The 27,606-nt window shown below is 44.7% G+C and overlaps 1 protein-coding gene across 1 annotated transcript in view; it reads right to left on the reverse strand.

Moving 5' to 3' along the window:
- CCDC189 (coiled-coil domain containing 189) overlaps window positions 1–27,606 on the reverse strand; it is an 89,875-nt gene that overhangs the window by 53,200 nt on the left and 9,069 nt on the right. The window contains exons 2-4 of the mRNA XM_033945512.1: window positions 21,093–21,124; window positions 20,690–20,755; window positions 10,225–10,394 (exon numbers count right to left, since the gene is read on the reverse strand). Coding sequence (XP_033801403.1) covers window positions 10,225–10,394; window positions 20,690–20,755; window positions 21,093–21,124 — 268 coding nt within the window. The remainder of the gene's footprint in view (window positions 1–10,224; window positions 10,395–20,689; window positions 20,756–21,092; window positions 21,125–27,606) is intronic.

Here is a 27,606-nt window from a genome sequence, read left to right on the forward strand (position 1 = left end):
CCTGCTGTAATTTCTCCTGTTGACATCATTTGTTCCCACGTGGATTATCACTGCTGTCTCTTCTGTTTCTGCTCCGTCTAGGATCCTCTCGACTCTGTCGGTGATGTCCTTCGTTCTTGCTCCTGGGAGACAGGTCACTAGCCGATCCTCTCTCCCTCCTGCTACGTGACTGTCCACTTCTCTCATGATTGAGTCTCCCACGACGACTGCAGATTTCCCCTTCTTCAGCTTCCTCACAGGTCTCAAGTCTGTATCCTCGGTGTGGTTTAGCTCTTCTCTTTCGGGGCACCCGCCAGTCTTCGTCGTCTCTGCTTGCACGACTCTTCCATGCGATCCTTCATCCTCGGCGTCTGTTGGCCCCTGTCTTCCATCTGTTGGCCCATGTCCTCCATCTTGTGTAGCTGTAGCTTCCTCGCTCCAGTGCTGCTGATGATCCTGCTCTTTTGCCTGCCTGTAGGCCTCCTCGATGAATCTTTCGAGCTCCCTTACTTGCTCCTCGATGTGGCTTTCTCCTGCGGGGTCCTCAGTTGTCTTGAAAGGTGCTTCTGAGATGTGGAGTCCCTCCAGCTCTTGAACCCTGCACTGCAGTCTACCAACTTCCTTCTTCAGGCTTTCCAGTTCCTGACACCGACTGCATATGTATGCCTGCCTTCCCGAGGGAAGGTAGTCATACATATGACACTCTGTGCAGTACACTGGGAAGCTCCTCCGGGTTCCTGCTGCTTCCATTTCTCTTTCTTCGGAGTCCACTAGATGTCCTCTCCCTTGTCTTATGTTCTTATGTGTGCGGGCTCTGTGCTCTCTCCTGTGTTTGGCTCTTTCCTGTCTACTTCTTCTGCCGCTTTTTGTATTGGTGGGTCTGTTAGCCTACCTTGGGCCTCTTTCTTGTCCCCGAAGCCTGCTTCTTTATCCTTTGCTGTCTTGTGTGTTTTCTTCTTGTGCGTGTGCTCTCCCTACATGCGTGCTTGCTTCTTCCTTACCTGGTGTTCTGAAGTCCTTGTCTGTCTTTTCTCGACCCTTCTCAAGGCCCTTCGCAAAGCTCCTCTCCTCGCGGCTGCTAAAGTGGTCTTCGCGCCCTGGCTCCCTTCCTGTTAAGGGGGAGTCGGGGCGATGACGCTGCTGACGTGTAGGGGTGGGCGGAGCTTCCTCTCGCCGCTACCCGCTCCTCTCTGCTGCCTCCTACAAAAAAAAGAAAAGAAAAACTCTTCCGGCTTCTCTCACCGGCTGTTTCTCCCCTGCCTCCGCTGCTTCTGCTCCTCTCCTTGCGGCTGCTAAAGTTATCTTTAGCTAACCCATGTTGTCCCAGATCTTGTAATCCATTAAATTCTAAGAATTTCACTATCCTTTCCTTCAGCAATGTTTCCATTATTTTAGCAATAACTGAAGTGAGGCTTAGTGGCCTGTAGCTTCCTGCTTCATCTTTGCAACCACTTTTGTGTAGAGGGACCACATCCGCTCTTCTCCAGTCCCACAGAACCTCTTCTGTCTCTAAAGATTTATTGAACAAATCTTTAAGATGACCTGCCAGAACCTCTTAGAGCTCCCTCAATATCCTGGGATGGATTCCATCCAGTCCCATAGCTTTGTCCACCTTCAGTTTTTCAAGTTGTTCATAAACACTTTCTTCCATGAACGGTGCGGTATCTACTTCATTCTCAGGTAACTTTGCTAACCAATCATGGTCCTTCTCCATGTTTTTCTTCTATGCACACCAAACAGAAGTATTTGTTTAGCATGTTTGCTTTGTCCTCATCACTCTCCACATAGTGGTTCATACCTTCTTTCAGTCTCATAATTACATTTTTGTCTCTCTCCTTTCACTAATATACCCCCCAAAAATTTTGTTTCCTTTTTTTAATATTTATAGCTATTTGCTCTTCTGCTTGCACTTTCGCCAGACATATCTCTCTCTTGACTTCTTTTCAATGTCATCCATTATTCCTTTCTGTACTCTTCTTGAGTTTTTTTTATATTTCATAAACGTCAATTCTTTTGCCTTTATTTTTTCTGCCACTAGTCTGGAGAACCATATCGGTTTCCTTTTTCTCTTATTTTTATTTATTTTCTTCACATAAAGGTCAGTAGCTCTTTTTATTGCACCTTTCAACTTGCACCATTGTTTTTCCACTTCTATTATGTCTTCCCATTCAATCAGCTCTTTCTTCAGGTACTCTCACATACTCTAAAGTCCGTACGTTTCAAATCTAGGACTTTGAATTGTGTGGCCATCCTCCACTTTGGCTGCTATATCAATCCAAACCATATGATGATTGCTACTTCCCAGGTGGGCCCCCCTCGACATTAGAGACACTTTCTTAATTTGTGAGCACCAGATCTACTACTACTATTTATTATTTCTATAACGCTGAAAGGCGTACGCAGTGCTGTATATTTTAACATACAATAGACAGTCCCTTCTCAGAAGAGCTTACAATCTAATCAAAATTAGATTGGGGGAGGATTGGGGGAGGTTATAGTGGGTATAGGTATCTGACAGCAGTGAGGGGGGAGTTAAGAGTTGAAGGCAGTTTCAAAAAAAGTGAGCCTTTAGTTTGGATTTGAACATTGCCAGGGACGGAGCATGACGTACAGATTCAGGCAACCTGTTCGAGGCATACGGTGCCGCGAGAAAGAAGGGATGGAGCTGGCAGTGGAAGAGAAAGGTACAGATAAGAGGGACTTGCCCGATGAGCAGAGATCACGGGGGGTGGGGGGAGCATAGGGGAGTTGAGCGAGGAGAGATATTGGGGGGCTTCAGAGCGAGTGCACTTGTAAGTCAGCAAGAGGAGTTTAAACTGTATTCAGAAACAGATGGGGAGCCAATGAAGCGACTTGAGGAGAGGGGTAATGTGAGAATAGTGGCTCTGATGGAATATGAGTTGCACAGCAGCATTTTGAATGGACTGAAGAGGCGAGAGACAGGTGAGTGGGAGGCCCGAGAGAAGTATGTTGCAGTAGTCTAAGCGTAAGGTGATGAGTGTGGACAAGGATTTTGGTCGTATGTTCAAACAGAAGAGGACAGTATTGCTTTTTCCCTCGTGGGTTTCGTCACCATTTGTCTGAGCATAATCTTCCTACTTCTTTCTGATTCCGCAGATGGAACTTTCCAGTCTGCATCCGGCTGGTTAAAATCACCCAACAACAGTAACTCCCCTTTCTTTCTCAATTTTTTCGCATTTATATTTCTTTATTAATTTTATAATTTTGACAATCAAAATCAAAACACAAGAAAAAATATCATGAAATTAGAAATTATCATTAAATCCACATAATTCAAGGAAAATTTTGAATACCCAATATAGTTAGTCCACAATTAAATGGAGACGGTGCTGAAATTGCTGAAATTTAACAAACAAAATATATAACCAGGAAAAGCAAAAGGAGGCTCGACTGCCATAGAACATTTCCTTATCTAAACGGATTAGAGAATCAGAATTAGCTATTACTTAGTATCCTGAGAAGCAATAAATTTAGATAACTGCTTAGGTTCATAAAAAACATATCTGTTCTCTTTATTAGAGAATGATACAGTGGCGGTTATCCGCGGCTAGCTGCGTTTAGCCTCAGATAACCCGCCGAAATGGGGAAAGAAAAATAGCAGTCGCTGCGGGGACGGGGACAAGGCCATTCACCGCCCTGTGGAGCGGTGAATGGTCTTGTCTCCGCAGTGAGGCATCAAGGATCGCGCGGTCCCCACAGCCCCTGCCCGCCCGATCGATCGTAGGAGAGGTTATTTCTGGTTTTGTACTCATTTTTGGCTCCACCAGTGTGTGGTTTACTACTATTGTTCTTGTTGTTGAACTGTTTGAGCACCGCTTGTGGTTCATTGATTGTATACTGTTTCCAGTTGACATAAATAAAGTTTAAAAAAACAGAGACAGAGCTGGGCACATAACACAGAAAACATGCACCATTTGTCTAAAAGAGATGAAGAGTAATCCTGAAAAAGACGCATATGTTCACCCTCATAGCAGAGTGTGTCTCAGCGAAGTTTGTATTTCTGCATCAAAGCCACCTTATGGGCATAATTAGGTACTTTGCTATTATAACTCGCGGCCACTGGCGGCCAGCAAATTTATACCCCAATCTATGAGCACGCTTGAGTTTCATAGGACCCATTCCCTCCGGCAATAGTAATTCTATCTCTAGCCAGTGCTCCAAGGTAGAATGAAAACAACCATCAAAACAGACTCCGGCAGGCCCACAAATCTAGCATTATCTCTGCGGGAGTGATTTTCAAGATTCTCGATCTTATCCACTTGCGTACACAGTTGCTCCTGCAGAGAATCCAACGTTTCCGACATTGAGGCCGAAGTGTCCTCTACAGCCGCCACCCGAACCTCCAGCTTCCCCATACACCGGGCAACATCAGATAACATCGCCTTTAGAGTAGACATCTGGCCAGATAGCTGAAGCAAATGGGGGTTCCAATGCCTGCATGACTGATGAAGTAAGGAATATGAGGGCTGTTCAAAAAGTATCAGACCTTAATTTTTCTTGCACAAACAAATAAAACTAGGGAGATATGATTTGGAGAACATATGTAGGCGATCCTAATGCGCATGCTTGAATTTTTTCCTGCCTACAGAAGCTGTCAGTAGCCGGCAGACTGCCGATTAGTGAGGAAGTGTGAGCGTCGTCGGATTTTCTTTTTTGACAAGATAACAGAAAAAGTTTTACAATGCTACTGCATTAAATTTTGTGTAAAGCTTGGCAATTCCCAAGTGGAAACATCTGCAAAATTCAACAGGCCTTCGGGGACGAAGCAATGGGCACTACATAGATAAAGAGTGGTACAGAGTGAAGCATGTTCTGGTAGGCCCTCAACATCCTGAAATGAGATCATCATTGACCAAGTGAGGACCCTGGTGATATAGGATCACTGAATCACGATCAGAGAACTTGCAGACAAGGCAAGCATCAGCGTTGGATCCGTTCATTCCATTTTGACTGAGGATTTGGGTTTCAGGAGAATTTCAGCAAAGTTCGTGCCAAAGCTGCTAATGAACCTGCCCATTCTTTACATTTGATACGGAGTTTCCTGGCCAAACACAACACATTTGATACGGAGTTTCCTAGCCTTAGCCTCCCTATTCTCCCAACATGGCTGTGTGACTTCTGGCTTTTCCCCAAGCTGAAAATGCCCCCGAAAGGGACCAGATTTCAGTCAAGAGAAGACATCTTGCAAAATGTGACAGACCAGTTGTGCGCAATCTCAAAAGAGGCGTTCCAGCACTGCTTCAGACAATGGCAGAACCGTTGGAAGAAGTGTGTGGCAGCCCAAGGGGACTACTTTGAAGGAGATTAGTATAAGATTGTTATATCTGAATACGAGTATTTTTTATGAATAAAAGTTTGATACTTTTTGAACAGCCCTCGTATGTGTTGCTGATAAACACAGGACCGCATCCCCAGAAAAACCCACCATATTGTCACCAGGCTGCTTCGGTTTTTCTTTATCTTTCCCCTGTCATTCCCCTGTCAATCCGAGCGAAGAAGAAATCTGTCCATAAAATACTGGTCAAAATTCAAGTTCCCACTGGTATATTAAGAGGATCGATGGAGGCAGATGAGGCCTAGAAGTCAGGAGCTCAGCAGAAACATATCCTGCTGCTCTCACCACATCACGTGACTTCTCATTTGTCATAGAATTTAAAGCCATAATTGTTTTTAAGATTTCATAATAAAAACAAAATGGAAATTTTTTTCAGGTCTTGCTGATATTACAAATGATTCTAGATATATCTCTTACATAAATTTGTATCTTTTGTTTCGTGACTATAGTCTTGGTTATCATAACTATTTTGTTGAAAATGTTAAATTTTATTTGAAATTGAAAGTGGGTGTTTGGTGTAACCTTTGACCTTAGGAAAGGTACATATTTACCTACCTGATGTTTTGAGAATGATGTTCTCATTACTTGCTATGAGAAAGAAATACAGCCAGTCTGAAGGAAGACATACAGATTTGTGAGTGTTTTTATAACTATGCTTTTTCTTTTTTGAAATTCTCCATGTTGCCTGACATTGGTTTGAAATTATTTTTACATATCTTGAGTTTTATATTTTCACTAGAGAATGATACGGTGGCTGTTACCCGCGGCTAGCCGCGGGTAACCTGCCAAAACAGTGGGGGAAAAAACTGTGTTCACCGTGGCTACGAGGACAAGACCATTCACAGCCCCATGGAGTGGCCTTGTCCCCACAGTTAAGGGAGGGAACGCATGGGGTCACCTATCACGCGCCCTCCCTCCTTACTGTCGCCGAGTCTACAGGAAGTTGCATCAGAGACGACCTTTCCAGCAGCCATATGCAACTTCAACGCTCCGGCTGCTGCAAGAAGGCAGTTTAGAAATCGCCGGCCACAAAAGTAAAGGGCAGGGAGGTTTGTCGGCACAGTTGTCAGACCAGGCCTGCTGTCCGGGGGGGGGAGGGGGGGCGTGGGTGCATGGCAGAAGCGGCTAAGAGGGGGTGGGTGAAAGTGCCATGAAGGTAAGGGGCAGAGAGGGAGAAAGGGAGGAAAGGTGAGGTGGAGAGGAACAGACGCTGAAGGGACATGGGGAAGAGAGATTGGGAGAAGACGCTGGCAGGGAAGAAGACAGAGATGCCAAACTATGGGGGGAGCGGAGGGAAGAAGATGGGTTGCAGACCAATTTGGAGGGGGGGAGAAAGAGAGAGGCACAGTAACAGAGCAAATGAAAGACGGAGAGAGAAGAGAGACAGTGGATGGAAGGAATTGAATGAGAAGATGAGGAATGCAGAAACCAGACAACAAAGGTAGAAAAAAAAAATCTATTTCTTTTTTTTGCTTTAGGATAAAGTAGTATATTAGTTGTGTTGATAAAAATTTATAAACAAAGCCCTGCCAGCTGAACATCTCTTTCTACAGTTCAGCAGCCAGAACTTTGATTTATAAGGAAGGAATAAGTTAAATATTGCAGTACTGAGGCTTGTATGGATGCTGCGGGGACGTGATGGGGCAGTGAATGGGATGGCAGGGGCAGTGAAGGGGATGGCGGTGAAGGGGATGGTGGGACGGGGACAGGGCAGTGACAGGGACAGATTTTTTTTCCCCGTGTCATTCTCTAATTTTCACCTTTAGGTTTTGTGGATTGGAAGCGTTGACTAGCAGGGGTTGTGTTTGAATTTTCCCCTGCAGGTATGTGTTTTGAAAGTAAATCTAATGAGCATGTAAGACTCCCCTTTGTCACTGCAATGGAAATAGTAGAGTTTACTGCTGTTATGATTCACTAGAGCATGCTACTATTTGCTATTTTGACTACTTATCACCTGTGAGCACACATTTATACTGTTTTGTAAGGAAATCCTGTGTATGTAAGCATGTAATGTATGTTTATAAATGTTGCTCATATTTTAATTACTTTTATATTTAATAATTCATTCATTTATGATTTGATTATATTTGTGACTATTTTATGTTCATAGTTATTGCACCTGATGCAGCCTGTAGGTGAAACATAGCAATATCAGGTGCTTAATATTAATAAATCAGACTTCTTTATTTTGGACTGATCTACTTCTTGTTTTTTGTACACAAGTATTCCTGCCACCACTAATCCCCCACACTAGTTTAGAGTAAAAATTGGAAGTTCTTCTGCCTACATCCTCTGCTTCTCTGAGTTGTGAGTGTTGTGCTTTGATCTGCTATACCAGTGGTGCCAACACTTTTTTGGCTTACGAGCTACTTTTAAAATGACCAAGTCAAAATGATCTACTAACAATAAAATTTAAAAAAAACACAAAGCAAACTGTATGAGAGAAAATGTTAATTATAATTTACTAGTGTTTAAGCCCGTTACATTAACGGGTGCTAGTAAAGCCTCCTTCCCTCACATGTCCCCTATTTTCAGCCCCAGCTCCAAACCCATTTTACCCCCCCCCTTCTCCCATCTGTTCCCTTTCAGCCCGAGCCCCCTTTTCTCACCAGCAGCATTTCCCTCCCCACTCCACTTCCCTGTCCAGCAGCACCTCCCCTGCTCCCCCTGTCCCTCTTCCTTCTCCCCCGGTCCAGTAGCACCTCTTCCCTGCTCCAGCAGCATCCCTTACCTGTTTCCCTGGTCCAGTATGCAGCATTGTGAACATCGTGGCCGGCTTTTGCGAACCTCGTAAGCTGCTCTGCCCCTCAGAAGTATGTTTCCTCTGACGTTCTACTGAGGTGCTGTGTGGCCTGCGAAGTTTAGTAGAGCCGGCCACGATCCTCAAGGGAGCAGCGCCCGACCCTCAGCGGCTCGAAGCCCTCCTCCCTGCAGCCGCCGCCAGCGCTGCTGCACGAAGCACTCCTCATGGCAGCTGCCGCCAGCCCCGCTCTGCACCGCCTCCTCAAGCTGCCGAATATGGCTGGCTTCCTCCAGCGTTTGGTGAGTGAGGGCGGGAGGAGGGGAGTGGCCAGAATGTTCCCTGCCGCCGGGTTCTAAAATGGAACACGGCCACGGATCACATACCTCAGCAGCTGGGATCATGCCATTTTAAAAGCGCATGCGCCGGTGAAGTTTTATTATATAGGATATTCGGGATTTTTTCAAAGAGGTCAAGGCAGATGACTTTAAAATATGCAATGTCACCTCAGTAACAACTATAAAAAAATAGACAAATATACCCCCTCCCCTTTTACTAAACCGCGATAGCGGTTTTTAGCGCAGGGAGCTGCGCTGAATACCCCGCACTGCTCCCGACGCTCATAGGCTCCCTGCGCTAAAATCTCTATTACGGTTTAGTAACAGGGGGCCATAGTGCAAATATAGACAGCAGATATAAATTCTCAAAACAGACACATTTTGATCACTAAATTGAAAATAAAATCATTTTTCCTACCTTTGTTGTCTGGTGATTTCATGAGTCTCTGGTTGTACTTCCTTCTGACTGTGCATCCAATCTTTCTTTCTTCCTCCTGCATGCTTCCTCTCCTCCAGACCTCATCCCAACCAACATCTCTCTCTGTCCCTCCATAAGTCCAACTTTTTCTTCCTCTTTCCCTTCCCTTTCTTTTTCTCTCTCTCTGCCCCCTTCTTTCTTTCTCTCTCCCTGCCTCCCTTTCTTTCTCTCTTGTCTCTCTCCAGAGAAGGCAGCACTGTTAGTTGATCAATGGAGGAACAGCAGCCTGTTTAATTCCAGGAAGCATGAAGCTCTGTGTCTCTTTCTCTCTCCCTGCCTCCCACCCAACCACTGTCTTTCTTTCTCTCTCCCTGTCCCCCCAAGCTACCGTCTTTCTTTCTCGCTCCCTGCTCCCCCCAAGCTGCCACAGATTTCTTCCTGCTCCCTGATGCGCAAAATCCAGGCCCGTGCAGCCATTACACAAGCGTTCCCCACCCCCCCAATGTCAATTCTGATATTGGAGAGGAAGTTCTGGTAGCGATTGGTTGGCCCGGAACTTCCTCTCCGACGTCAGAATTGACATCGAGGGGGACGGGGACCGATTGTGTAGTGGCTGCACAGGCCTGGCTTTTGCGCATCAGTGAAGCAGGGAGAACGCAAAGGCAACGCAAGTATCAAAGAGCCCGGGATGGGCTCCGTGATCAATTCGCGTTGCCCTAGTGATCTACTGGTCGATCGCGATTGACCTTTTGGGCACCCCTGAGCTATATAATAATTAGTATGTTGTGAAACTATATGACAGATGAAGTTGATGGCAGCAGTAATTTCCTCTCCTTCTTCTACTGGCCTTTCTTGTCCTCGATGGAGAGGAAAGAAGGAAAGGAATACATAAGAAGGGAATCAGCTGGGGGATAAAGGGGAGGCACTGCATTTTCCCCCTCAATACTAATTCTCCTATCACTAATTCCAGATTATATCCCTTATTCCCAGTACAAGTTTTTCTTTCCACAGATTCTGGCACCTTTCCCCAATTTGATTTCAGATTCTTTCCTTATCCCTCAGTCCCAGAACCTTTCTAGTCATCTCTCCTTGTCCATATTTACCCCAAATCTCTTCTTCCTGTTCCTGGAGCTAACACAGTTACTTACCATAACAAATGTTATCCGGGGAGAGAGGGCAGATATATTCATTCTCATTCTCTCTCTCTCTCTATCTATCTATATTCTGAAGAAGAATGAACTGGATGCAAACTCTGCTTTCTAGAGTTACTATTGCCTGTGTGTGACCATAGGGCAAGTTCTTCTTTCTTTTTCTACACCCATTTATAATTTGGCTATGACACCAACTCTATATGACAGGGATGTAAGACATTTTTCTTCTCCATGTTTCTTACCAATGCAGACCTCATGGGTCTCCTTTATAATAGAGAAAAGGCAGGATGTTTGAGCATCGTTGAATTCTTGCTCCCGGCAGAAAAGCATAATGTAATAATATAGCTCCAATAGAATTGCAGCACGCTGATCTACCTCTGCCCATGTGAGAGAGAAGAGCTCCGCCAACACCCTGTAGAAATAGGAGTGGGGTTACTATGGGTACATTCAGCCAACAAGGCATAAAAATAGAGAAAATTGAAACAAAGACCTTACAACCTATCCATCCCAACCACTAAGCTCTATAATCCTGTCCTCTCCATTAGAGATCCTCTGTGCACATACTATGCTTCTTAAATTCAGAAATACCTACTCTGGGAGGCTGTTTCATGCATCCACCACACTTTCCATAAAGCAATATTTTCTTAGATTGCTCCAACCTCTATTCTTTCATCTTTATCCTATGATCCCTTATTTCAGAGCTTCCTTTCAATTGAAAGTGGCTCACCTCTTGTGCATTTGTGCAAAGGGTTATTTAAATACCTATTGCATTTTCTCTCTACAACCTTTCTTTAAATATGTTTCCTTATGCTTGAAGACAAAGATCACTAACCATTTTAATAGCCTCTCTCTCTCTGAACCAACTTCATCTTGATTGTATCATTTTTGAAGGTACAGTCTCCAGAAATGTACAAAGTATTTCAAATAGGTTTCACTAGAGGCGTGGAGGGGCATAATCAAAAGAAACATCTAAGTCCGTTTTTGCCTAAGTTGCAAGTCGTCCAAAGTCTGACACAGCTTAGGACACATTTTTGAAATACACGCCCCCAATTTTTTTTTTTTTTTCAAAAATCGTCTAACTATACGTCCAGCTGTCTGATCGTCCAAGCTGCTAAATTGTCCATCTTTAAACCACATTTTCGGCCAAGTCAAAAACACCTAGAATAAGCCCTGTTGGACGTGGGAGGGGTCAGCAAAGTGATGGACTGGATACCCAGACGTGGCACCTGAATAGTAGGGTACCTTACAGGGCACTGCTGTGAACTTCACAAAAAGGGTGCCACATTATAATCTCACTACAGCTCCCTTATAGGTCATGGTGAGCCTCCCAAAACACCCCCAGAATATCCTATACCCACCTATCTACCACCCCAATAGCCCTTATGGCTGCAGGAGCCACTTATAGGGCAGTACAAAAGGGTTTTGGGGTTTTTGGGGGAGTGCACATGTTGCACCATGAATGCAGTGCTTACAGTAGCTTATGGGCCTGAGTCCTGCTCCCAATGGGCCCCTAACCCACCCCCAAGATGACTTAAGACGCCTCTGTGCAGCTCGACTAGGCTTTCCTATGCCAGGCTGCCAGGTTCTGGAGACAGATATTTAAAGTTATTATTACAGTTTTTAGAGGGGGGTGTCAGTGATCACTGGGGTAGTGTGTAGGGGTCTGTACTTTGTGTTTGAAGTGCTTATCTGGTCACTTTAGGATGTTTTTTGTGACTTAGACCATATTTTAAATGGCCTAAGTCACAACGTCCAAGTTCCATCTAGGCTGTGTTGTAAAACTTTCGGTTATACATTCAGTACGACTAAATCTAGCATGTCCCACGTCCCGCCCAAATCCCGCCCTCAGCACTCACCCTGAAATGCCCCATTTAGCTCTGGTCTTTCAGCAGCACTGTGAAGGCCTAGGTCATCTGTAAACATGTCCAAAACCCATTTCGATTATCGACGCTTGGACGTCTTTCGTTTATGATCATCCAAGTGCTGACTTAGGCCGGTTTTTGGACGTTTTTCTCTTTTGATTATGAGCCCCTTAGACACTTATCACTTCAGTTTCTCTATGTACCCATGCAGCCTTCTAGCTTTTGCCATTACCTTTTTTTTTTTTTTTTACCTGTTTAGCCACCTTAATATCATCAGATATGATCACTCTCAAATCCCATTCCTCATTTATACACAAGTACTTAACCCTCTTCTCTGCTTTTGAAATGGGGCCACATTGGTGTAAATATTTCCATACGAGAGCCAAAATTAAGTGCGGGATAAAATGTGTAGGGGAGGGGCATCTCCATTGCTGTAGTCAGTCTAACGGTGGCATGTCAAAACTGCTACTCAGGCACACTCCGAGCAATATGTATAAATTAAATTAAATTAGATTCTCTAGGCTCTCTCTCTTTTCCCCTCCTCAGACCATCTTGTTTTCTTCTATTCAGATTTTCTCCAACACTGTTTTCCCTAAGCACACTCTCCCTAGCCTCCAAGTCAGCTGCTAACATTTGGTCCTTAATCCATTCAAGCTGCATCTTCCTGTGGTTTATTGACTGAGAATGTTAGTGAAGATAGTAACATATGGACAGGGGCCCTTCAGTCTAACTAAAAAGACCTTTTACTTAGAATACCATTGCAAGCAGTCTAAATGACCCCTAAAAGACCAGAACTTAAGATTAACAAAAGCCCTCTTGCCTAATACTTGGGAGTATCCTGCAAAGCCCTGGACTTTCAAAAGATATGAGGAGTGTGTGGCGCAGTGGTTGGAGCTACAGTTTCTGCACCCTGGGGTTATGGGTTCAAACCCCATGTTGCTCCTTGTGACCCTAGGCAAGTCACTCAGTCCTCCATAGCCCCAGATACATTATTTAGATTGTGAGCCCACCAGGACAGATAGGGAAAATGCTTGAGTACCCGATTGTAAAACCTCTTAGATAACCTTGATAGGCGGTATATAAAAAAAACCTAATAAACTTGAAAACTTAATAAAGTCAGGTGCTCCTTATTAATTGAGGGCCCTTGTTTCAAACAAATACCAAATTGTGACTTGGGGGAAATGCTGGAAAATATGTACGTTAAGACCAGTACTTAAGGCCAACAAAAGTCCTTAGGGCTTGGTGCTTGGTCAAAAAAAGAATACAGCCAGATGCTGGAAGATGCTATTTTTTTTGAACAAATTTAAATCTATAAAGACTGGCTTCAAACCCCATGTCCCCTCTTCTCTACTTTTTTTGTTCCTTCCTCTCTGCCTCTTCACATCTATACACACATCATTACGACAACCCCCCCTTTCAGGCAGGACACAGGTTCTTTCTGCTCTGCTCTCTCATACACCAACAAAGACACACACACAATCACACACTCACAATTTATGGTCTATATTTGTAAATAGACTAAGTCAATACAAAAACACAAAAAAACATTACAGGGATGATCTTGTAAAAAAGAAAAAAAAGATTTTAAAAACTGGCTACATACAAATTTGCAATACTGAGGGCCATAGGGTACTGAAGGAACTTAGGGAAGTTCTGGTGGCTCTGCTGGCTGACCTTTTCAATGCTTCCCTAGAATCAGTAGTACCGGAGGACTGGAGAAGGGCAGATGTGGTCCCTCTTCACAAAAGTGGAAGTAAGGTAGAAGTAGGGAATTATAGGCCAGCAAGTCTGACTTATCTGGTAGTAAATTAATGGAAACGCTTTTAAAACAGAGAATAGTGATGTTTCTGGAATCTTGTGAATTACTGGACCCAAGGCAACATGGATTCACTAGAGACTGGTCTTGTCAGACAAATCTGATCAATTTTTTTGGCTGGGATGACCAGAGAATTGGATAGAGTGCGCTAGCTCTAGTAAAGAACCTCACTGATACCAAACCTTACCTAGCTACACAAGGAAGCCACCCACCGACAGCCATCCAACTTGCAGACCATTTCAAAAACAAGATCACCAAGATCAGAACCTCATTCAACAATACTCACACCCACCTCGACGAGATAACAACAAACCCTTCAATAGGAGAAGCCATCACAGCAGACAGAAGCTGGACCAACTTCCCAGTATTACATTGGTTGGATATGAATCGACTCTACAAGAAATACAGCCAAGCTTCATGCGACCTAAATAACTGCCCCACCTACCTGTTATCAAACGCCTCCACCATGTTCAGAGCCAGCCTCATGCTATGGATACAAACCACATTAACGAAAGGAAAATTCCCACAGGACCTTGGAGAGATCATAATCACCCCAATTATGAAAGATCACAAAGGCCCAATAGATAACCCCTCCAACTACAGACCCATCGCTTCAATACCAATATACGTTAAAATAATAGAAGGTCTAGTTGCACAATACCTCACCAACTACCTGGAAGATCATAACCTACTTCACCCCTCACAATCAGGATTTCGAACCAACCACAGCACAGAAACACTACTAGTAACCCTACTAGACACAGCCCGACAGCACATTAGCAAAGGCAAAAAGATGCTGATAATCCAACTTGATCTCTCTGCAGCATTTGACCTGGTCGACCACTCCATACTGCTACAGATACTTGACATCATTGGGATCTCAGGCAAGGTCTACAATTGGTTCCAAGGATTCCTCAAATCAAGAACCTACAGAGTAAAGTCCAATGATATCAAATCAGAACCATGGTCCAACCACTGCGGAGTTCCACAAGGATCACCTCTATCACCTACGCTTTTCAACCTCTTTATCTCCTCCCTTGGAACCACTTTAGACAACTTAAATGTTACATCTTTCAGCTACGCAGATGATATCACCATACTTCTCCCCTTTGACCCACTAGAGCTCACCTCAACAGTAAAGCTGGAAACAACCCTAGATGCAGTGGAAAAATGGATGGAAGACCACAAACTGAAACTAAACTCAGATAAAACAAAATTCCTTCTGCTCGAAAAGGCCAAAACTCCCACCATTACAAACCTGAAAATTAAGAACGCCAAATACCCAATACAGCCCGAACTCAAACTCATAGGAGTAACGATAGACAGATGCTGCTCAATGCAGTCCCAAATCAATAAGATATCCCAGAAAGCTTTTCTAATTATGAGAAATCTACGTAAAATAAGAAAATTCTTCGACCCAGAGCAATTCAGGCTAATTGTCCAATCCCTAGTCTTAGGTCTACTGGACTATTGCAATTCCCTTTATCTACCTTGTCCTGCCAACATGATAAAACAACTTTCAGACTATACAAAACACCACCCTCAGACTGATCTACTCTCTGAGAAAATATGATCACATCACCACAGTCTTCCTAGATTCTCACTGGCTACCAATACAAGCACAAATTCAATTCAAATTCTACTGTCTATTATTCAAAGCATTAAACGGCTCTGCACCCTCCTACCTAAACAACCGCTTAAATCAGATCCTCACCACAAGACAAAGAAGAACCCTGACCCCTTTTGCCTTCCCTCCGCTCAAGGGCACTCAGCGCCAGAAGATGTTTGACAACCTTCTTGTGACGCAAGCAGCAAAACATTTCGAAAAGAAATCAAAACCTTGCTCTTCAAAAAATTTATCCAGATATCTTAATCCCCCCCTCTTCCCCCTCCTCCCAGATAAATTCCCCTCCCAAAGCCTTCACTTAGGTAATCTCTTCCTCCTCAAAACACCAACCAAGAATACAGATCCCTGAAATGTAATGTAATCTTATTTGTTATACTGTATAACTGTAACCTATTTGTTATATTACCTAGAAATGTACAGACATGTTACTATCCAATTGCAAGTTCTTTCGGAATTTTATCTAGCTTTCTCACCTCTTTTGTAACCAAAAAAAAAAAAAAATAAATATTGTATCTTCATTGGAAATGTCCAGTCAGCTCTTTTGTAATCTGCCTTGAACTGCAAGGTATAGGCGGAATAGAAGTCACTAATGTAATGTAATGTAATATATTTAGATTTTAGCAAAGCCTTTGACAATGTTCCACACAGATGTCTAATAAATAAACTGAGTGGCCTCAGGATGGACCCCAAAATGATGGACTGGGTCAGGAACTGGTTGAGTGGAAGACAATAGAGGGTAGTGGTCAATGGAGATCATTCTCAGAAAATAATGTTACCAATGGTAATGCCTCAAGGTTTGGCTCTTGGGCCTGTTCTTTTTAACATTTTTTGTAAGCAATATTGCTGAAGGGCTGTTAGGTAAGACTTGCCTCTTTGTGGATGATCCCAAAATCTGCAAGAGTAAACACCCCTGATTGTATTGACTGACATTTTACATCTAAGATTTAATGCTAAGAAATGAAAGGTCATGCATTTGGGCTGCAAAAACCCGAGGGAACAGTTTAGGGGGGTGAAGAACTTATGTGTACGACAGATGAGTAGGACTTGGGTGCGATTGTATGTGATGATCTTAAGGTGGCCAAACAGGTTGAAAAGGTGACAGTGAAAGCTGGAAGGATGCTAGGTTGCATAGGGAGAGGTATGGCCAGTAGGAAAAAGGAGGTATTGATGCCCCTGTATAAAACTCTGATGAGACCTTATTTAGAATATTGTGTACAATTTGGGAGACCACACCTTCAAAAAAAATATAAACAGGATGGATCTGGTCCAGAGGAAGGCTACTAAAATGGTTGGTGGTCTTTGTCATAATACTTTATGTAATTTCTGATTCAATTCCATCTGTCCTCAATGTGACAGACAGCTATGCATTGGATACAGATTTAACACATCAAAATCTGAGATACTGCCACTGAATTGTTTATGTGGGTCCCACTTTGGAGGATATGGAGCAGTACAACACAGATTATATTCTAAATACCATCAAAGATTCCACTCAGAAATGGTCACCTCTCAAGTTGACCTGGTGGGGCTGACTGGATACCATTAAAATGATGCTACTTCCCAAAATAAATTATATCCTAGCATGGTTCCATTTTTGTTCAAACACTGTACATACCATGTCATTGAAAGCTGTTTGAGTGATTTTTATGGCAAAATAAGCAACCACTAATTGCACTACATAAATTGAAGAAACCCAAAGAGATGGGGGGGTGTAAATTTCCCTGACTTTTTTCACTACCACCAAGCTTTCATTATGCGCCATGGATTGTTGTGGTTAGATTATAAGTCCAATCCTAATTCTCCCATCTGGTTACAACTGGAAAAAAGTCTGCATGGTCCAACTCGCCTCGCCTACACTTTATCTATACCTTTACAAGCAATGGATAAACGCCAACCCATTTTCTATTCCACTCATGAAGTACTCAAAGCCTACGACAACTTGTTTGAAATTAAATGGCATGAATCTTGTCGAATCTTGCTGTGGCATAACGATCATATCAAGATACAGAACAGATCACTTGATTGGATGTTGTGGCAGAATTGTGGCATTTGGACTCTTCAAGATTTACTAAAGGACTCCCAATGGATGACCTCTGAGGACCTTCACACTCGTTACCATTTGCCTCATTATCAACAATATCATTGGATACAGTTCAGACATTGCTTGAAAGCTCTGTATCCGGATGTGGGGAAATTGGGAACCACTCCAGCACTGATTTCTCAAACATTATTAATTAATAAAAATAAAAAAAGGAGTCGCTTCAAGATGATATGTCCTATTGAGAAAGTCTTCGAATTATTCCCTGTCGAAGGTGATGAATGCATGGCATGGAGATTTGGGACTCGCTTTAGAGGATGAAATTTGGCAGGCAGTCTGGAAAAATCTGTTTAAATCCTCTCGATCTGTCAGCGTTCTTCAATCTATGTTCTTTTTGTTGCATAGAACTCACTGGACCCCAATTAAGGTAGCAAAACTCTCAACTGAACTTTCTCCCATGTGTTGGTCTTGTAACTTGCAGGAGGGCACTTTAACGCATATAAGAACATAAGAACATAAGAAGTTGCCCCCGCTGAGTCAGACCAGAGGTCCATCCTGCCCAGCGGTCCGCTCCCGCGGCGGCCCATCAGGCCTAGTGCCTGAACAGTGATCCCTGATTAATTTACCTCTAATCCCATCCCTATAATATACCTCTACTCTTATCTGTACCCCTCAATCCCTTTGTCTTCCAAGTACCTATCCATACTTGGTGAATTATTGGAATAAAGTATGAGAAACTTTCTAAAATCCTAAACAAGTCAGAGCCTCTGAGTTTACGCATTATTATATTAGGTCATTATGGCCTCCTGCATTCGCTGCCTGATCACAATGCGCGTCTGCTCAAAATATTGATATTTCTAGCCCTTAAAAATATATTACATTGCTGAAAAGACACGTCTAAGATGAACTACAACACATGGTGGAATACGCTATGCCTTACAGTAAAATATGAAAGCGTTATAGCGAAAAGCGTTATAGCGGAAAAACACAAGCTATGAGTTCCTATACTAAAATATGGAGTCCTGTTAACTCCTATTGCAACATAGGCTGACGACATTCAGTTCATGTGCGGAAGCATGACTGTCATCATTTAAACCTGGCTTTTACTTTATGGCTCATTCCCAATGTTTATATAGGTGTATGACTCCGGTGTCTCTCTGTGTTTTGGATATTACATGTATTTTTGGCTGCGTGTTGTGCTGCTGCTCTCCAAACAAAAAACAAAAGGAGTTGACCCCAAAATATCCACAAAGAAGAAAATCCATAGAAAACCAAAAAAACTCTGTGGAGTGACGATGTTCCTAAATGGATTTTATTTGAAAGTGTCAAAGTTCCAAAGGTACACTGAAATCATCCACATAACCATAAATCATCCACATAAAAGCCTTAAAGGACCTAGTCCGCTAGGGATACAGGACCCAATATGGTCCGCACTTCAACAAAAAGTCTTCTTCAGGGGTCCCTGGGGGTCCTATAAAGGTGAATATGTGGGAAACAATTGTGTGGTGAGCCGGAAGTGAAACACTGCCTGCTGTATCACATTATGTAGATAATTTCTTGACTCTTTGCATTGGTGCAGCCTGCATGTTTCTTGCCTTGTTAACATTTATTGTACTTTATATACCAAACTTAATAAAAAAATTTTGAACAAAAAAAAAAAGGTGTACGGGGACAGACTTAAAGATCTCAATCTGTATACTTTGGAGGAAATGTGGGAGAGGGGATATATGAGAGATGTTTAAATACTTACATTGCATAAATGCGCATGAGGCAAATCTTTTTCATTTTGAAGAAGTTCTGGAATGAGAGGGAATAGGCGATAGCCTCAGGAGAAATCTAAGGAAATACTTTTTTTTTTTTTTTTTTTTACAGAAAGGGCGGTAGATGTTGGAGTAGTCTCCCAGTAGAGGTGGTGGAGACGAAGTCTGTTTCTAAATTCAAGAAAGCATGGGACAGATAGGTGGGATCTCTTAGGGAGAGGAGGAGATAATGGATTCTGTGGATGGGCAGGATGAACCATTTAGCCTTATCTGCTATCATGTTTCTATATTTCTATAGAGGCCCCCATAGCAGTGCCTTTAGCTTCTAAATAGAAAGTTTGTTGAAAACAAAAATAATTTTTCATAAGTGCTATCGTTGAAAGAGTAAAAGGATCAAATGGTTTAGGAATTCTCCAGATTTCATGTGGTCTTTCAGTTTGTCTTCTATAATCAGTAAAGCTTCTATAGTCGCTGGTTGAGATCTTTAAATGACAATAAAGTAGCTGTTCCCCATATTTCAAAGGCTCACCATTTTTCTACTTAGTTCCAATATTGTGGAACAATTTACCAGTAGAGTTAAGGAAGGAAGAATAATTTCAAAATTTTAAGAGCCATCTAAAAGCACATTTTTTTTCAATTGGCTCTCCCGAATTGAATAATGAAATGGGGACCGCAATCTGCATTAATTTGTACTGATTTGGATTTATTTATTTCATATAACAGTTTTAGTGGATATGTTTTAGAAATGTTAATTTCTTTGATGCTCTCAAGCTCTGCCACTGACGGATCTGTGAAGTGTGCTGTGCTGGGAGTTGTATTAAGACCTGCACTAAAATAGGACTGTTTGCTATCAGGCCGCTTCAGAGACTTTTCTATCTCTTAAATTTGTTTTATTTTATTTGCAATTTTTTATCTTCTTTCATTATTTCTATTTTCTATTTCTTTGATAGGGTAGTTTTTCTCAAGTACCTAATTTCATTTTAATTTGATTCAATGTAAACCGCTTAGGTAGTAAAATGCAGAAGCGGTATATCAAATTTTAAATAAAAAAACATATATGGGGAATATTGGTTTAAAGTGAGTCAGCATCTAAGGCTCCTTTTACAAAGGTGCACTAGCGGTTTAAGTGTGCGCTAAAATTCCGCGTGCGCTAGCCGCTACCGCCTCCTTTTAAGCATTTTTTTCCGGCTATCACATGTATTTGCGTGCGCAAAAAACGCTAGTGCACCTTTGTAAAAGGAGCCCCTAGTGTTACTAACATAATGTCTGACAGATTCACATCAACTCATTAAGGGATAATCAGATACACTGAATTTCTTACATCAGAGGTACATAAGGACATATATAAGAGTTAACAAAATTGACAGTGGCTTCAATACTAAACCATAGGTCTGCTCAGTGGACAGCTTACTGACTTAAGGCTCTGTGTTGAGTCTATATTCATCTGCCTCTGTGCATACATCAATAAACTGATATTTTACCTCTGAACTTCTTTTGATGTATTGGTTGTCCATTGGAGCCTCCCTATTTTTTATTCTGTTTTACACAATTTGTGGAATTTTTCTCCTTTTTCCTCCCCTTGGCTTATTCTGAATGTCACATACCGTTTCAGCTCTTCTCCAGTTTGCGCTTTCCCTATTACTTCCATCTGCTGCATATTGAGGTCCCGCCTGAAAAGGAATAAAATTAAAAAGTAACTCATAGCCTTTCTCAGCAAAAGACAACAACTTTTAGAAATGTGTAAGATCACTAAGGGGTCCTTTTATCAAGCCTCGCTAGTGGGGTTAGCGCATCGGACATTTCATCACGCACTAACCTCCGTGGCCGGCTAAAAAACTAACGCCTGCTCAATGCAGACATTAGCAGCTAGCACAGCAGGCGGTTTAATGCACGGTATTACGCGCATTAAACCCCTACCGCAGCTTGATAAAAGGACCCCTAAGTGTTGGAGATACACTTCTCCTGGACCTGCAGAAGTGTTCTTTTTAAATTCTACAATTTACTTACCAAACGCAAATTCTGGCTTTATGAACCTTAGACTGCAAAAAACAAACAAACAAACAGTAAATAAACAAGACTTTAGATCCTAGTATGCAATGCAGGTAAATAATGCATTGAACTATGACTCAGTGTGCAATACACAAGACCGAGAACTGGGTAATAAGCAATCTGTGTTGGCGGTGCTGGATCTAGTGCATCTACATAATATTAGACTGGGTGCCCATCTGACTCCTAGTGGTCATCATGCAGTATGGTTTCATAAAGAGCTAAAACAGAACACACACACCAAATCCAAAGTCCTAGATTTCAAATATGCTGACTTTAGTAAAATGGGAAATCCCATGGAATAACTGACAGTAGTCCAAGCAGAATGGCTATAAAGATGGAACATGAACAAAAGCAAGACAAAAAGGAAACCAAATATGGTTCTGTAAACAAATGGTTGAAAAATTAAAGGTAGAAAATGCTATAACTGCAATGAAAGCCTTATACTCCACGCAGCTATCTGCCTCTCCTTTGACTTGTACGTCGCCTTGAACCTAGTAAGGTATAGAGCGACTCATAAATACTAGATTAGATAAGAAATATATAACACAAGAAGAGTAACACAGAAAACACCAGATAAAAAACTAAAATAATCAAAGAGAAAAATGGAGCTGCCAAACGAAAGCAGAAGAAAAATGGTTAGAAATGTAAAGACAGATGACATGCCTATAAACAGAATTGTATGTCTGAAAGATGTTGAGAACTGCAATGTGGAAAATGATGAGGAAGGTAAAATTATGGTCATACCTGTTAATTTTCTTTCCTTTAGAAGCAGCAGATGAATCCAGAGACTAGTGGGTATAGCTCACATCGACCAGCAGGTGGAGATAGAGAACTGATTAACAGTTGGCCTTAAAGCCTGGTGTTCCTTCTGTTGATTCAGTTATGCACTTTGCCCAAGCATCCCGAAAGGAGAATGAGCAGCCACAAAACTCCATTCCAGTAAAAAATGTGTCTTTCTCTTCTGAATACCATTGATATTTTCTCTTTTTTTTTTTTTTTTTCAGTCATGAAATAATACACTTACCAACCATAGCCCCGGCTAACCCAATGACCTAAACACCCTACACACAGCCCGTGCACTTGGGGAGGGGCTCTGGATTCATCTGCTGCTTCTAAAGGAAAGAAAATTAACAGGTATGACCATAATTTTACCTTCCATAGCAAAGCAGCAGATGAATCCAGAGACTAGTGGGATGTAGCAAAGCAAACTCAAACTGGGTGGGACGCCAATGCCGCCTCTGCCAGCACTGCAGCGCCAAAACTCGCCTCTGAACGGGCCGCTACATCTAACCGATAATGCTTTGAAAAAGTATTCCCTGACGACCAAGTGGCCGCCCGGCAAATCTCCTCTAATGACATCCCCCCGGACTCCGCCCAAGATGTAGCCAAAGCCCGAGTGGAATGAGCATGAAGGTGCTCCGGTACCTTCTTCCCTGACAACACATACGCCGAAGCAATAGTGTCCTTGACCCAACGCGCAATGGACGCTTTAGACGCCGCCATCCCTTTGTTTTTACCCGCGAACGCGACAAAGAGATGGTCCGACCGGCGAAAATCATTCGTCACCTCCAAATAATGGAGAAGCATACGGCGGACATCCAGTAGCCGTACCGACAAAAATCGCTTCCCCCAATCCTCCTTCATGAAGGATGGCAGGAACAAACTCTGGTTCACATGAAAGGACGAAATAACCTTAGGCAGGAAGGACGGCACCGTACGCACCGTCACCCCAGTCTCCGAGAAACGCAAAAAGGGTTCCCTGCAAGAAAGCGCTTGCAGCTCCGATACTCGCCTTGCTGAAGCCATCGCCACCAAAAATACTGTTTTTAGTGTGACATCTTTCAAAGTGGCCGCTGACAGGGGCTCAAAAGGTGCCCCCTGCAATTTCCCAAGGACGAGCTTAAGGTTCCAAGTTGGACAAATTCGCTTAACCGGCGGCCGGATATGTTGAACCCCCTTGAGGAAACGCACCACGTCCGGCTGCGACGCGAGAGCCGAGCGAGCCACCCGGCCCCTGTAACAGGCAATGGCCGATACCTGAACCTTTAAAGAGTTATATGCTAACCCTTTCTCTACGCCCTCCTGCAGGAACGCAAGAATAGCCGGCAGAGAAGCATGGAAAGGCGCAATTCCGTGTCTTCCGCACCATGCCTCAAAGATCCTCCAGACCCTCGCATAGGAGGCTGACGTTGAAATCCTCTTAGCCTTAAGCAGGGTGGAAATCACCCGTTCTGAATTGCCCTTCTTTTTCAGCCTTGACCTTTCAATAGCCAGGCCGTAAGACCAAAGCGGCCCGGATCTTCCATCAATATTGGACCCTGAGTTAGCAAGTCCGGAGTTACCTGGAACGCTACCTGCTCGCCTACCGACAGCAGCATCAGATCTGCGTACCACGGCCGCCGTGGCCAATCCGGAGCCACCAGGATTACTCTGCCTCGAAAGCGAGCGATGCGTTACAACACCCGCCCTATCATGGGCCAAGGCGGGAATACATACAGAAGGGAATTCGGAGGCCACGGGAGAGCTAATGCGTCCACCCCCTCCGATCCCTGTTCCTTGCGTCTGCTGAAGAACCGAGGCACCTTCGCATTGCGGGAAGAGGCCATGAGATCCATCTCTGGCAACCCCCAACGATGGACTAGCAGGCCGAACGCTCGAGCCGACAACTCCCATTCTCCCGGATCGAGAAGAGTTCTGCTGAGGAAGTCCGCTTGCACGTTTTCGTGCCCTGCAATGTGTGCCGCCGACAGAAGCGGAACATGCCCCTCTGCCCATCGAAACAAATGTCTTGCCTCTTCGGCTAACTGCGGACTCCGGGTGCCCCCCTGACGATTGACATACGTGACCGCCGTGACACTGTCCGAAAAGATCCTGGTCGGTCTGTCGTGAACTAGGGCCTGAAAAGCCCGCAGCGCTAACCGGATCGCTCTTAATTCCAGCAAGTTTATGGGCCATTGAGCCTCCTGGGAAGACCACATTCCCTGCACCGACGTCTGCATGCACTGGGCTCCCCAGCCCCGCAGACTGGCATCCATTGTAACTACCACCCAATCCGGTGTGGCCAACGGCATGCCCCTCCAAAGATGCAAGTCCTGGAGCCACCAGCGCATGCTGCGAGCTGCTCGAGGACTCCACTGGAGACGCACATTGTAGTTCAGAGAAGCTGGGGACCAGCGAGAAAGCAGAGACTGCTGTAAGGGCCTCATGTGGCTCCGGGCCCAGGGAACCACCTCCAGAGTCGCCACCATGGAGCCCAGCACCTGTACATAATTCCAAACTCGAGGTCTGGGCGACCCGAGAAGGAGGCGCCTGCAGTGACGACATTTGGATTCTGAAGCTAACAAAATAACAGGCTCCAATCAGCAGGAGCACACCAGCACTTTACGAGAGCGATGGAGGACCCAGGATCCCAGAGGTACTTTCTGGTATACTGCACAGAGTGCAATATGTACGACTACCTCCCCTTGGGAAGGCGGGAGTACATATGCAGTCGGTGTCAGGAACTGGAAAGCCTGAGGATGGAGGTCGGCAGATTGAGGGTCAGGGTCCAGGAACTGGAGGGACTGCGCACCACAGAGGAGACGAGCTGGTCAACCCAGAACACAGATGGAGCAGGCCCCATTGTGGACCAGGTGAGAGACCTCGAGAGATTCATCGAGGAGGCCTATAGGAAGGTGGAGGAACGGGACCAGCAGCTGCACAGACGGATGTCGGCAGATGAGACCCAGGATCCACAAGGCAACACCGGGGAAGGACCTAGCGGAGGAACCACGCAAGAGGAGGAGACCGCGACTCACCGGGACCCCGAGGGAGAGACACCGCACTACACCAAGGACACGGACCTGAGGCAGAGGAGGTTGCTGAGGAAAGGGAAGTCTGCTATTGTGGTGGGAGACTCGATCTTGAGAGAGGTAGACAGTCACGTAGCTGGAGGAAGGGAGGACCGGCTAGTGACTTGTCTCCCAGGGGCCAAGACACGAGACATCACTGATAGGATCGAGAGGATCCTGGACGGAGCAGAGACAGAGGAGACTGCGGTAATAATCCACGTCGGAACGAATGATGTGAGCCGGAGGAACTTCAGCAAGGCCACACTGACTGACCAATTCAGGGTCCTGGGACGAAAGCTGAAGCGGAGCACACGGAGGATAGCATTCTCGGAGATCCTGCCTGTACCGAGAGCAGATGCAAAGAGGCAGGCAGACCTCCAGGCTGTGAATGCATGGTTGAGGAGATGGTACCAGGAGGAGGGCTTCCACTTTGTGAGGAACTGGACGTCCTTCTGGGGAAAGAGCAAGCTCTACCGGCGGGACGGCCTGCACCTGAGCACAGCGGGAACTAGACTACTGGCAGCCAATGTGAGGAAGGAGATCGAGAGGGCTTTAAACTGAGGAGAGGGGGAAAGCCGACAGCTGATCTGATGTTGACGCTTCGGACAACAGTATCCAGAACAGATGCTGAACTGGCTGACTGCAGGAAGGAAGCAGAGGGACCGGAGGATCTTATGATCAGACAGCGAGGGAAACATCAGGTAAAGGGAGCTTGCTGGGAGAAGACTAAGGAGCATGGAGACACAGGGGGACTGGGTGGCACGAGGGCGAAAGCTGAGGGCAATATAGAGGTACCACAAGGCGAGGGGGATCAAACAGAGGCTCAAGGGATGATAGCCCAGGAGGGGGCCGGTAGGGCTAGAAAACCCAGAGGAAAAGCGGGGAAGTGGGGTGGCGGGAATGTGGGGAAGCTGAAAGCTAAGAGGGTAAAGGCTGAGGGCAAAGCAGAAGCACAGGGAACGGGAGAACTGCCCGAAATCCAAGGGCAGGCGGCCCAGGTAAATGCAGAGGTGGAGGAAAAATGACGGGACCTACGGGACCTGCGGTGCTTATACGCAAATGCAAGAAGCCTCATGGCCAAGATGGGTGAACTAAAAGTCGTGGCCAAGGGGGAGGACCTAGATATAATTGGAATTGCAGAAACCTGGTGGACAGAGGAAAATCAATGGGATGTGGCGCTGCCGGGGTACAAGCTCTACAGGAGGGACAGGACCCACAAGAAGGGGGGAGGCATAGCACTATATATAAAGGACTCTATCCACTCGGTCGGGATGGATATGGCAACGAAGGCAGAGGGGCTGGAATCGCTATGGGTCAAATTGCCGGGAAACAAGGGTGCAGGCATAAAACTGGGGCTGTACTATCGCCCACCTGATACGCCAGAAGGAGTCGGACACGACTTGGAAGCGGAATTGAGACAGGAATGCAGGACTGGAAGTGTAACAGTGATGGGGGACTTCAACTACCCGAGAATAGACTGGAGTACGGGTCACTCCAACTGCACTAGGGAAACAGGATTTGTAGAAGCTGTGAGGGACTGCTTCATGGAGCAACTAGTCAAAGAACCGACGCGAGGGGGTGCTACTCTTGACCTCATCCTAAACGGATTAGGGGGGCCTGCAAGAGGGGTAGGAGTGGGAGGACCACTAGGCAACAGTGATCACAACGCGATCAGATTCACATTAGAAAGGGGGACACCCATAGTAAGGAGGACCGCAACAACTGCGCTCAACTTCAAGAAAGGGAACTATGTTGCTATGAGGGAAATGGTGGGGAGGAAGCTCAGAAACATCTTTAGGATGGAGACTGTGGGAAGCGCCTGGACCCTATTCAGGGACACCCTGCAGGAAGCACAAAGAATGTACGTCCCCAGTTTCAGGAAAGGCTGCAAGAACAAGCGATCAAAGGACCCGGTTTGGATGTCAACTGAAGTAAAGAGGACAATAAATGACAAAAAAGTATCCTTCCGGAGATGGAAAAAGGACCCAACGGAGGAAAATCACCAGGCGCACAGGAAATGCCAAAAGGAATGCCACCAAGAGGTTAGAAAAGCGAAAGGGGAATACGAAGAGGGGCTGGCCAGGGAGGCGAAAAACTTCAAGGCATTCTTCAGTTACGTAAAGGGGAAGCGACCAGCGAGAGAGGAGGTGGAGCCGTTGGACGATGGGGATAGGAAGGGAGTGATTAAGGAGGATAAAGAGGTAGCTGAGAGGTTGAACACGTTCTTCTCGTCGGTTTTCACGAGCGAAGACACATCTAATATACCGGACTCAGAGGAGCTCATGAGTGGGGAACAGGCCGAAAAATTGGAGCACATAGAGGTAAGTAAGGAGGATGTCCTCAAACAGATAGACAGGTTAAAATGCGGTAAATCACCGGGCCCGGACGGGATCCACCCAAGGGTTCTGAAGGAACTAAGACAAGAAATAGCGGGCACAATCCAGCATGTTTGCAACCTATCCTTGAAAACTGGTGAGGTACCAGAGGACTGGAAATTGGCGAATGTCACACCTAAAAAAAAAAAAAAAAAAAAGGAGGCAAAGTGCGAGGTTATAAAATTTGCAGACGATACCAAACTGTGCGGTAGAGTTAGGTCCAGGGAGGAGTGTGACGACCTGCAAAGGGACCTGGACAAGCTGGAA

This window comes from Geotrypetes seraphini, chromosome 5 (assembly GCF_902459505.1).
Source record: "Geotrypetes seraphini chromosome 5, aGeoSer1.1, whole genome shotgun sequence".
Taxonomy (NCBI): domain Eukaryota; kingdom Metazoa; phylum Chordata; class Amphibia; order Gymnophiona; family Dermophiidae; genus Geotrypetes; species Geotrypetes seraphini.